We start from the raw sequence: 12,856 nt of genomic DNA, 5'->3' as shown, positions 1-12,856 counted from the left end.
GGGCATGCACAGAGACAAAGCGGAGCACCGTTGCCGAATGTCTGCATTTAGGCATCTTGCAGCAGGGTGTGCTGGGGACGCATGGGAAGGGCTTCGTGGCTTCAGCAAGCACATCGCTGAACAGAGGGATTGGTCATGTAAAAGGATAGAGAGCGAGCCAGGAAGGATGGATGTGTAACTGGACAGACACACAGGTGCTAGTCTGCTGGGCAGTACCTTTACTGGCCGTGAACTGGGAGTTTCCCAGCAGCAGAGGCCATCCAGGAGGGAGTTGTGTCCCAGGCCCTCCTGGTCTTTTGGGCCTGGCACCTGACCACTTATTTGAAATGCACAATCCCCCTGCCTCACGCTGTTTCTGTCCGTACCCAGTGTTGGCTTTGGGCCTCTCCCTGAGCAGCTAGCCACTCCCCCTGTCAGTGTCTGCCTGGGGAACTGGCTACAGAACTGAAGCCCCTCACCTCTAGGGCTAAGCCAGTCATGTTTCCAGGCTGGGGTAGGGACCCTGGGAGCCCCCTGTGACCCTCCACATCATCAGAATGCGCGCCGGTGGCGGGTGGGATGGGACTGTGGCCTCGGCCGCCTCAGCAGCAGGACGGTCTCTGTTTCTATGTGACGGCACTGTGGGGAGGATCTGCACTCCAGGCCCCAGGCACATGCTGATGGTGCTCTTCTTCTACAGTGTGCAGGAGAAGAGAACTGGGTGGACAGTCGGACCATCTACGTGGGACACAAGGAGCCCCCTCCGGGTGCAGAGGCCTACATTCCACAGAGATATCCCGACAACAGAATCGTCTCCTCCAAGGTAGCCTCACTTCCTGCCCTGAGGTTCTGCCTGCGGGAGGCTGCCACAGGGGACCTTCTGAGAGCACTGGTGCTACCCTGCAGCTGTCCCCAGGGTGGCCCTGCTCTCCCAGCAGCCACACTGCTCCTGCACTGCTGTCCCTGGGCCAGGCAGTACCACTCCGCTCCTGCAAGGCTGTCAGGGCTGCTTTGCTGGGCCTCGCCCTATCCTCTTCTCTAACCGCCCCCAGTGGAGGACCAGACTTGAAGTGTGAGGCATGAGTCACATCCCAACGCTGCCCCTAGCCGTACACTGCCCGGCTGTGTCTGGCAACCAGGCCACCCGGCTAGGCGCGCATGGCAGACGGAGGGGGAGTGCAGCTGGGTCTCCTCGCTCTGGTGACAGGCTTTGTCATCAGAGGATGTGCAAATGTAGACCACGTGGAGAGACATCTCAGAGGTTTGAGGGTGGGAGTGAGGAGCTGTGACCCCGAACATGAGGATGGACACGGTTTTCCAGAGGGGAGGAACACCTTCCCTTATGAACAGACACACCTGAAAACACATGCATTTGTGTGCCGTGGGTCTGTACACTGTGTGTGTGTGTGTGTGTGGCCAAGGTGCAGATATGTAAGTCACAACCGAATGTTCTGAGACCCAGGTGGGCCTATTTAAGTTGCACAAGGCTCCCACGAAGGAGGTCTGTGTCATTGACACTGGTGTTCTGACATGCACAGCTCTGGAACTCCCTTCACAGACGCCATTGTGCTGAGATCTGCTAAGTTCTCTCTAGAACTCAGAGCCCTGCATTTGTTGGGAGGGTTTTATGACCCAAAAGGTTAGCCTCCCGAGGACTTTTTTATGCGGTTATTTATTTTGTAACAGCAGCATTAAACTATTTATAATAGCTTTGTCCAGAAGCACAACCTAGGCCAGTAAAACACACTCATAAGTAAAACCCACATATGAGTGTCCCTGAGGTGACGCAGGCCTGACAGTGAAGAGACCAACGGAAGAGAAACACCTCCCCGTCCCTGTGTTCACAATCGGGACTCACGCTCATCAGACCCATCGCCACCACCACCACCCCAGGAGGGGGTGTGCAAGTGTGGGCTCATGCAGTGTGTGTCGGTGTCCGTGTCGTGTGTGTGTGTGTGTGTGTGTGTGTGTGTGTGTGTGTGTGTGTGTGTGTGAGAGAGAGAGAGAGAGAGAGAGAGAGAGAGATCTGTGTGCAGACAGGTGCTGCCCAGGCCGTTCACGATGCCTGTGAGAGCAGAGCAGCCTGACTGAGCTCTCTGAGCGGCTCGGGGGCTTTGGGGCTGTCGGGAGCCCCACCCTCACCCCATTGCTTCTATCCGTTCGGGGCTGTTGCCCACGGTGATGCTGAGAGGCTCTTACTTCGGTTTTTGCCCCTGGAGAACAGGAACCACCACAGCCTCCTTGACTTCTGGGAAGGAAATCCACAGGGAGGCTGTGTGGGAATTGCAGGTCCCAGGGGTGTTCGGAAGCAGTTTCTCCTAGAGAGGCTCCTTCGTACCAGGAAGCTTTTGAGCAGGAACCAACAGAATTAAGTCAACACTGGGCAGAGAGTGGCCCGAGGGAGGACGGGCCAGGAATTAGCAGACCCACTCCAGGACCTTTCATCTCAGCCTCCAGCAGGCGGTCAGCACAGGGAGCGAGCACCTGTGGAACATCAGTGCCTGGCCTCCGTGACAAGTAGCCAGTGGTGTTTCAGGGGAAGATGCGCACAGCCTGGCCCCTGTACCAGTTCAGGAAGGAAGGAAGGGTAGACCGACCCTTGGACAGGAGGCGGGGCTCTGGACCTCAACTGACACACAGGGCTTTATGCAAACCAAGTGCAAGTCTGTGAGGCACCATGGGGAATTTATCATTGTTTTTGCTCGAATAACAGCTCAGGTGTGTGGAAAGCGCTGGTGTGTTCAACAGATATACCAAGGTTTTGTAGAATATGTCTAGAGTAATGTTGTTTCTACCTTAGAAATGCCAAAGTATGCCTCAGAGCCGAGCAGTCTGATTAAAGCAGAAGCTGTGGCAGGGTTTGTCCGTGAAGGGTCACAGGAAGGCCTCCACATGCCTGCCATGGCAAGGGCGTTGTTACTAGTGGTAGTGATTGGCCAGAGTTCCCATTTCATGGAAGAAGAAGATGAAAATGACCACTTTTGTGGCTCCTCATGGCCTCTGGCCACACACACACACACACACACACACACACACACACACACACACACACACACACACACACGTTCCCCATGCCGGTGTCTGGGGAGACTCTGGTCTCAGGGCAGAATGGTCCTTGGGGCATGGAATTCACAGGGGGCCTGCTCTGCCCTCAGGAGGCTGCCAGAGTAAACATGGCTCCCCCGGCATTGCCTGCTCCCCGCCCACACCTCTTATGTTAGGAAAGCTGGACTAGTTTTGATTATTGTGAAACTGATTACCTCTGCCCATTAGATAGAGTGTTTTATTGATGGATATTTATACAGATGACTTTTTACCGTATTTACCATGTTGCTTAAACACTGAGCAACTTTCTGAGGCTACAACTCTTTTATGAAGAAACTAAGGCTTAGTGGCAGGAACATGTCAGTAGCCACGAGGTAGGTAAGTGGCCTTCAGCCTTACTGTTCTCTGAGCATGGAGTTCCTTCTGCAGGGCTGTTGTCCCCCATGACGCCCCCTAACACGTCATGATGCACCCTCATTCCCAGCACCAGCAATCCTGTGTGGCATTGAGTCTTCCTGCCCCTGACAGCCCCTTTCCCAGCCACAAAGGAAAGCTCCATGCGAGCTGGCTACAGAGCAGCCTCTGGTTTAGTGCTTTTGTGGAGCAGTGAGCTTCAGGCCTGTGGGCTGGATCCACTCCAGGTGGACAGCGGCTGAAGCTCTGGGACCCTCTAGTTTCCTGGCTGCTAGCAGAACAGAAGAGTTCCTCGTTCCTCCCAGTGTGTCCCCTTGACTTATGACAACATGTAGACTATGTAGGACTTCGGTGAGCCATCCTCCGGGCCAGGAACACAAAGCAAGAGATTGGCATACCCAGGGGAGCAGGAGGCTGTATGGACATGAAACTCACATGCCAGTGGGTGTACCCATGGCTCAATGAGAGAATGCAGAGGCCAGTGGGCACCCTCAGCTCAGTGTGAGAACATAGAGAAGCCAGTGGGCACCCTCAGCTCAGTGTGAGAACACAGAGAAGCCAGAGTGCACCCTCACCTCAGTGTGAGAACATAGAGAAGCCAGTGGGCACCCTCAGCTCAGTGTGAGAACACAGAGGCCAGAGTGCACCCTCACCTCAGTGTGAGAACACAGAGAAGCCAGTGGGCACCCTCACCTCAGTGTGAGAACAGAGAGAAGCCAGTGGGCACCCTCAGCTCAGTGTGAGAACACAGAGGCCAGAGTGCACCCTCACCTCAGTGTGAGAACACAGAGAAGCCAGTGGGCACCCTCACCTCAGTGTGAGAACAGAGAAGCCAGTGGGCACCCTCACCTCAGTGTGAGAACACAGAGGCCAAAGTGAACATGGAGAGGCCAGTGGGCTCCCTCTGCTCAGGATGAGGACAGACAGCCCAGCAGACTCTGGCCCAAAGTCTCCATGAGTGTGAAGAAGCAGGGCTTATTAACTGTCTCCTGGGGGTCAACACGCCTCAAGACATCTCCATGGGAGAAAGAGACGCTGTGACCTCATTTTCCCAGCCCCTTACAGGTGGAGCAGCCATCTTATTCCTCCTCTTAGTCATTGATAACAGACTGTTGCAAGCTGGGATACTTTCCACTGCTGCTGTGATAATAGAAGTGGAACTCGATACCTGAGTGTGGATGACAGTGAGACATTGTGTGCTGGCCACGAGTCCCACAAATACAGGGACCTTTACAGATCCTGAGTGTGGATGACAGTGAGACATTGTGTACTGGCCATGAGTCCCACAAATATGGGGACCTTTACAGATTGGCAAGATAGAAGATGTGTGGCTGACCTGTCACTCTCACGTGGCCAGTACCAGCTCTTATAATAAAGAGCTCCAGTTGTGCGTGTGTGAGAACATGTAGGAGAGGGCACATACATGGATATGCATGTGAAAGCCATAGGTCAAAATTGGGTGTCCTCCTTAATGCCTTAATTAGATATAATTCTAAATGGTCTTGTTAAATAAGAAACACAGAGCCATATAGAGTTAAAAGCCCAGAGATCAGAGCAGTAGCCAAGAGCTAAGACCACCTTATCTTACCACTCGCTGCTGTCCTTCCCCTGAGAGAGAGACCTTCTTCCTATGTCTGTCTTTTCATTGCCTTTCTGTTCTGCCTTCTCATTGGCTCTAAACCCAACCACATGACTTCCTCGTCACTGCCTGTCTATACAGACCTCCCGGTCTCTAGGGTTGGTACTGAGATTAAAGGCATGTGTCACCATGCTGGCTATGTCCTTGAACACACAGAGATTTTGCCTGCCATGTGATGGGATTAAGGGCGTATGCTACCACTACCAGACTTCTGCTTAATGGCTTGCTCTTAGCTTTGATCCCCAGGCAACTTTATTAACATACAAATAAAATCATATTTCAGCACAAATAAAATTCACCACCATACTTAATGACTCTCTCTTTTTTTTAGGCCATCTCTCCCTGAACCTGTAGCTTAGCTAATTGATTAGACGGGCTGGCCAGCAAGCCCCAGGGTCTCCCTGTCTCCACCTTCTCACTGAGGTTGTGACTGGCACTTCTGGGCCCTGCCATTTGTTGGGTGTTGGGGATCTGAACTCTGGTCCTCGTGTGTGTGGCAAGCGTTTTATTGACTAGGCCATCTCTCCAGCCCCTTGTTTTATCTGTTACAGAGGTGTCACATCTTCACGGACATTTGAATTATCTCGTTGGCTTTCTGTAACATGCGGTCAGCAGTAATAACTCATTAACGTTTTGTGAACCACGGGGTTACAAGGCTGAGAGTTCTCGGCCGTGGTAGGTCTTCGTAGTGGTACATGGTTCTCTGGTACATGGTAAAGCTTCAGGGTACTAGAACAACATTCTAGGTAACACAGGTCTAGGACATGCACGTGGCCCTCTTCGTGGAAACGCATTGTACACACCAGGGTCACCTCCTGTGTCCCACTGTAGTGGAGTTGAGAGGTCCCGTTCACCTTCTCCAGGAAGAGCCCACAGAGCCAGTTCAACCACACAGCGGCTCAGTCATGAAGACTGTTTCATTTCCCATCTACAGAAAAACCTCCAGCTATGACCTTAAGACCACCTGTGCTTGTGACCGCTCCAGCTCAGGAGTGTCCTTCCGTGACGGCCTGAATCATGAATCCCAGGCCCGGCTTTGTTCGCTAGACACACCAGAGGTCTGTGGTCTGTTCCAGATTTTGATCCTTGTCCTCACTCCCAAATAAATCTTTCTTCATTGACGGATAGGAGAGTATCATTATCATTGTGCGTGGGAAGTTTGAAAGAGTCTACCAGAATTTCCAAATATAAAGTATTTACTCATTATGATACTGGGAATTAAATTCAAGGCCTTGCACATGCTAGGCAAATGCTCTGCATCTGGACCATGTCCTCAGCCCTACCCCGTTTTTTAAATTTTATAAAAATAGAAACATATTAAAGCTCTTCCCCATCATACAGCAAGTGGTTTGGTCACCCCATATCGACAGCAGGAAGACGGTGTTGTTAAGATGTTAACCCTCTTGACAGGATCTGCAGAGTCCCCACCAGTGACTTCGAGGGTCTCCTCATACTTGTAAATGTATGTGGAAAGACAAGTGACCTTGGATAGCAGCACAGCGTAGAGGACATGTACAGGGCAGCCACTGTTCTCAGTGCAGACGCTGAGTGGTCAGTTTGGAGAACGTGTAGTGTGGGGACCGCCCTCTCTCCTCACCCTGTCAATACAGCAGAGGGTCCTTGCACGTGGCTGCAGACAGATGCAGCACCCTGCAGTGTGGACACCATGCCTGCCGTCAGGAAGCAGCCTCCAGGCAGCGCAGACTCTGTCCCTTCTGCTGCGTCTCTCAGTTGTACTGGGCAACAGAGGGGAGATGAGAAGACACAGGAGGTGTTCCCCCTGACCAAGAGTCATGCCGAGTCTCCACTGGGCCCAGACTGATGGCACACTCTGTACATGCACAATAACTGCTTTGCTTCTGCCCTGACTCGATGGACCGGGCCCTTCGGGTGCGGTTCCTTCAGAGGGTTGCGCTGTCCTAGCCGCTTGTCTTGGGGGCCTTGTATAACATGGACAAAATGTCGACCCCTAAACTCTGGTGAGCTTGTGTCCAAAACTAAACATTTTATACTCTGCACTGCTCTTTTCGTAGTAGAGCCGCACATAGTGACCTTCCTGTGCTTTTGTTGTATACAGTACACGTTCTGGAACTTCATACCCAAGAACCTGTTTGAACAGTTCAGAAGAATAGCCAACTTTTATTTCCTCATCATCTTCCTGGTGCAGGTAAGGATGGTCCTGGCTCTCTGTCTCAGCAAATGTCATTTGGGTCTCAAGTAAGGGACACACAGTCACTAAAGTCAGCAAGGATGTGACGCCCCTCATCTGCCACTCATTCTTGGGTTCTCTGAATCCAGCCCCAAGAAGAGACAGGGCAGGGTCTCCAGCCATGCCTGGTGTTACTCCTTCTTGCAACTTAGAAACGCAAAGCAGACGTACATCCAGGGAGACAGGCGAGGCGGGAACAGAGCAAGGGTGTGGGCGGGGAGCCGCTGGTAGATTGCATTTTGTGAGCAGCAGTGTTACATTTTTCTAAATTATTCTAAGTATAGCTCTAAATGACAGGAAAATCTCCCCAGCGTGAACTCTGTCAGAATAACTCAAGTGTGACACCTGCGGCATGGACTAAATGAATCGATGTCTCTAGAGTCAGACTTGTGCCCTCGCCACATGCTGACTGCTGTCCTTAAGCCACCCCGTCACCAAGGAGCCTCCCTCAGCACTGTAGTCACTGGGACGGGGTGGTGTCCCTCTTGTCCAGGCTGCAGGGCAAGGAGGGAGCCAGCGACGTGCTTTAGTAGGTGGAAGCGCATGGGAAAAGGCTGCGTTGCCAGTCCAGCCCGCTGTCCGCGGCCGCTAGCAAGTGTCTCCCAGGTGACTGCATGGCTGTCTTGTCCCCACAGTTGATCATCGACACACCCACAAGTCCAGTGACGAGCGGGCTCCCACTCTTCTTCGTCATCACTGTCACAGCCATCAAGCAGGTAAGACTCTCACAGTCCAAGTGCTGACGTGTGGTTTCTTGTGCTCTGAGGTGTGTACAACACGATGTGTTGTTTTTTCATAGTTAGATTGGTGTTAGATTTTTGAGAGGGTGACTACAGATATGCAATACCATTTTTTGTAAATCAAAAGTATATGCTGTCAGTTTGCTACACCGTAAGGATGTCAGTCAGACGCCGTGTCCACTTGTGGTACGGTCACCTGCAGTATTTCCTTTCCGTGGAGTCCTTTGTCCCTCCCCCTCTCACAGTCTGACTTGGAAGCAGGTTATCAAGCCCAGCCTAACGGTTAAGGAGTAAAGACAAGCTTCCTCTCCTCCGTCACCACGTACGTCAGTTATTTCAGATTCTCAGTCAAGCGAGATTTGCCTGATGCCCGTTTACTTTGCCCAGTGCTCTACTGGTACCAATATGGGTTTATAAACATTTATTTTAAACTTTGGGCTGTAATCCAATAATGCTTCAATGTTTAACTTGCTCCTACTGTAGCCATTACTAGTTCATTCAACTGGATTCTGGATTCCTGTAACATGCCTTCCCATTGGGTGATTTACTTATTTATTTTGTGAGAGTGTGTGTGGGGGAATTCCCTTCTTACTTGCTGAGCTAACATTAGCTATAAGACAGCACACTAAAGATTGAGACATAATTTAAATGCCTTAAAATTTACCCCAGTGTTTCCTCAAAAGTTTATAACTTTAGTTATTACTTTAGGTCATGTTTATGTTAATTTTAAATATGATATAATGTATAAGCTGAATGCACACACGTTTATTCTGCACGTAGGCATTCAGTAACAGTTGATGAAAAGACCATCTTCTCCCCATTGTGAGGGTTTTCATCTGGACTGAATTGTTCAGCTGATACACCTCCGTCACTAGGGTTTTTTATACTTGCTTCATTACTGTAGGTCTGTAGTAAAATTTTGAAGTTGAGCATATAAATGGAACAGCTGTTATTTGGGGCCTTGATTGACCCTTTCATCTTTACATAATTTGTAAGATCAAATTGTCAGTTTTTAAAAATATTTGTACAATTTTTTAAATTAAAAAAAAAAAATCTCAGAGACAGGAAGGCCGGCGCCCCTGTTGCCATTCGAGGTGGGCGGTCTGGGGTGTTTCAGCTAACTCAGGGAAGTGAAGACTGTGGAGTCGGTTTTGCTTCAGGCTGAAATGAGTTCGAGTCAGTTGGTCACTAGTTTTGTGCCTTTGAATGGGAGAAGAAAGTAGCTCTGTACATTCTGAGCCAACCAGAGCAATCTAGTGTAATGTCCAGCCTTCCAGACCCTGCTCTGCCTCACCCTAGAATGTGCCTCTGCTGACCCTTGAGGGACCTCGTGTTTTCTCTGTCCTGATGGATGTGGCCAGTGACTGTATCTGAGGAAGCTGTCTCAGGGACACACTGTTCTTTGTAACTGGCCTCTTTCAGTTAGCATAATGTTGTCAAGGTTTACCCACACTGTGGCACGTCAGAGCTCCGATCCACGTCATAATGAGAAATGCTCTGGGGTGTGTGTGCTTAGATCCCCATTAGTTTATCCCACAGTCTGTCTATGGGCATTTGGCAGTTGGTTCATTTTAACGCTGCTGAAGCATGCTGCTCAGAGCATTTGTGTGGACACTGATTTGATCTTTGTTCCTGGTTATTCATATATTTATTTATTTTGATTTTCCCTTTCCCTGCCCCTATGTATTTATTTTTAGTTAACAAAAGTAAATGTACATATTGTATCTGTGGCTGGACATAGATTGATGGATGTAAATCCTTAATTCTTGGGGTATGTCCACAAGTAGAATTGCCCTAAGCCCCTGAGGAGCTGGGCAGATGTCTCCCTGAACAGCAGAACATTTTCCTTCCCGTGGTCTGCCGGACCTGCCCCTGATGCTGATGCATTCAGTGGTCTGCAGCACCTGCCCCTGACGCTGATGCATTCAGTGGTCTGCAGCACCTGCCCCTGACGCTGGTGCATTCAGTGGTCTGCAAGACCTGCCCCTGATGCTGATGCATTCAGTGGTCTGCAGCACCTGCCCCTGACGCTGGTGCATTCAGCCCATCATAGCTGCCTCAGTGTGTGCCTGGTGGTGTCGTAGTCACATTTCCCTGATAGCCAGTGAGGTTGGGCATCTGTTTGTGGACTGACAAGCCATTTGTAAATATTTAGAGGAGTGGCCTTTGCCTGCTTCATGTGTTCTAGATCCTTCTGCTGCAGAGCACTGGAGAGTGTGAATTTGCATTCCAGCATTTAGAATTCACTTTTCCATTTGTAGCATCTGGATAATTTGCAGAATATCAGCTTTCACGTAAATTCTTTCCCCGGAAAGAACAGCGCAGCCTCCCCCCGGCAGGTGCTGCAGGGGGCTGGTCTCAGGACTTACTCTGGAGTCTCCTGACAGGTGTGGGGGTCTCCACATTGCTCAGTCTGCTTTCTTACACAACGCAGGACCACCTGCCCAGGTGTGGTACCACCCACAGTGAGCTGGGCCCTTCTACATCAATTATTAATCAAGAAAATGCCCAACAGAATTGCCTATAGGCCAGTCTTATGGACAAGTTTTCTCAGTGACTCTAGCATGTGTTAAATTGACCAAAAAAAGAAAAACAAACAAACAAAAAGCCCAACCAGGAGAGAGATCTTATTATCGAAAACAGTAATTTAAGAAAAGACGTACAGGTACTTGCCGTTGGCTCATCTCTTATTGCTCCCCTGGTCGTCATCTGGAAATGCAGGTCTGAAAACAGTTCACCTCTGTTGCAGACCCCTTAGGTCACATTTGAAAGTCTGCAGAACGGGTGAGATGAGTGTTTGGCAGACACACGCGTCAGTGCCCGGGGGCTGCTGAGACTGTGGAGACCTTAAGTCATTGTAGAATCCTGAAGCCAGGCTCATCTTCTGACTGAGGGGCTTCCTGTGGAGGAATCTTTCCGGAGGATAGGTCCTGGGTTTGTATGGAAGTGTAGTTATGAAGATTTTATCAGTTATAACTGCACGAACATAAAGCAGCCTAAGCCGTTGTGGAAGTGACCAGCTGTAAGGACCAGGGAGGTGTGAGAAAACCCCAGGCTAGACCATGCTTAGCCATACTACTTTAAACACATCTTCCCTCCCTGGCTCTCTGGTTTCAGGGTTATGAAGACTGGCTCCGCCACAAGGCAGACAATGCCATGAACCAGTGTCCCGTGCACTTCATCCAGCATGGCAAGCTGGTCCGGAAGCAGAGTCGGAAGCTGAGGGTAAGTGGCACACCTGCATCTGCCTGTCACCAATGTGCTTTGCAGAATCATCTTAAAGTAACTTTTCAAAGCGGGTTTGGTCACTAACGGACCTGTTGTTGGGGGCCACGCTGACCTCTCATTTCGATGGACATTTGAATGGCGAGAACTGCTGGAGCAGCTTGCCTCTCTGCCTGTGCTGGCCACTTGAGAGCGCGCGCGCGTGCGCGCGCTCGCACTCGTGTGTGTGTGTGTGTGTGTGTGTGTGTGTGTGTGTGTGTGTGTGTGTGCGCACGCGCGCGCGCGCGCGCACGTGTGCAAGTGCAGACAGACAGTGGCTTTTCCAGCTTGTCTCTGGGTCACAGCCCAGCTCCGACTTTAGTCATCACCTGACTATAAATTTGGACTCATTCTCTTCCTGCCTCCTGGGACCCTTCCCATGCCCAAGCCTGCCCCCCACTCTACCTCCCTCCCTCCCTCCCTCTTAGGCAGCTCTACTATCTGTCCTGACCACATCCCTGATAGCAGCCTGCGCCAGCCAGGGAGTTCAGCCAGCTCTGGTATAGGATGAACCTTATTCATCCCAGCCTGACACCAACCAGCTGTTGAGCTTGAGGTCAGAGGGTGTCTCAGGATGTGGCCACAACACCTAGCCACATACAAGCAGCTCCCCAGGATTGCAGACACACATGTGTATTTGCTAGTCCCATCCCACGTATTCATCTGTTGATACATGGCTGTGTACATGTTTATTTTAAACATGTTTGATGTATAAATGCCCTTTCATGTGTCACTGCTTCCAAGAGAGCCTTCCCTTCTGTTAGAGAGATTTTTCCGTGTTTTTATATTATGACAGTCTTTCCTGAAGGGCCCTGGAGCTGCTCTGGTCCTTAGTGGCCCACGGAACCCAGAGAAGCCTTGTTCCAACAGAAAGCCTCAGCGTGGGTCTTTCCTAGGATCATGTTAGCATCCTGTAAGACACCATGGTGGTGTCTTAGCACACTCTAGATACAACAGGAGAGTGAATTCCAGCCCAGAGTGAGCTGTCACACAAAGGTGGCCTCTCAGTGACCGTTCTCTCTGTGTCTTGCAGGTTGGGGACATTGTCATGGTAAAGGAAGATGAGACCTTTCCCTGTGACCTGATCTTTCTCTCCAGCAACCGGGCAGATGGGACCTGCCATGTCACCACCGCCAGCTTAGATGGAGAGTCGAGCCATAAAGTAACGTGCCTGGATTTGGGGTGCAGCTCGGGGTCTTCACCAGACTGGGCTCTGGCAATAGATCTGACATCCTGAGTGCAGACTAAGCATGTCTATGGTCTCAGCTCTCTGGGGAGGTCACACCCTCTGACCTTTAACCTTACTTTTGCTCCTTGCTGTTTTCAGTTAATTTCTTTCCTCCCTTAATGTTGGTGACAACCGCCATCTGAGGTGGACAGATGTGCCTGCCCTTACCCCGTCAGAGACCTAACTAGATTGGTAGGACAGTAATGTTTCCACTTTCTCATAGAAATTCATGTCTTTCCTAGTCTACAACCGTGTGAAAGTCATGCAGAACTTTACAGATTTCACCTGTGTCTTGTTAAACTATCTCAAGAAATCTTCTGGAACTGTAATTAATCGGT

The 12,856-nt window shown here is 50.5% G+C and overlaps 1 protein-coding gene across 6 annotated transcripts in view; it reads left to right on the top strand.

Moving 5' to 3' along the window:
* The window catches only part of Atp11a (ATPase phospholipid transporting 11A), a 112,785-nt gene that overhangs the window by 48,830 nt on the left and 51,099 nt on the right, over positions 1-12,856 (top strand). For all 6 annotated transcript variants that reach the window (XM_076553728.1, XM_006981313.4, XM_076553727.1 and 3 more), the window contains exons 2-6: positions 680-802; positions 7,155-7,244; positions 7,922-8,002; positions 11,144-11,251; positions 12,324-12,452. In XM_076553728.1, the coding sequence (XP_076409843.1) occupies positions 11,183-11,251; positions 12,324-12,452 (198 nt within the window). In that variant the 5' untranslated portion in view covers positions 680-802; positions 7,155-7,244; positions 7,922-8,002; positions 11,144-11,182. The remainder of the gene's footprint in view (positions 1-679; positions 803-7,154; positions 7,245-7,921; positions 8,003-11,143; positions 11,252-12,323; positions 12,453-12,856) is intronic.

This window comes from Peromyscus maniculatus, chromosome 17 (genome assembly GCF_049852395.1).
Source record: "Peromyscus maniculatus bairdii isolate BWxNUB_F1_BW_parent chromosome 17, HU_Pman_BW_mat_3.1, whole genome shotgun sequence".
Lineage (NCBI taxonomy): Eukaryota > Metazoa > Chordata > Mammalia > Rodentia > Cricetidae > Peromyscus > Peromyscus maniculatus.
The sequence above is the reverse complement of the archived record's forward strand: the minus strand, read 5'-3'. Positions and strand labels throughout refer to the sequence as shown.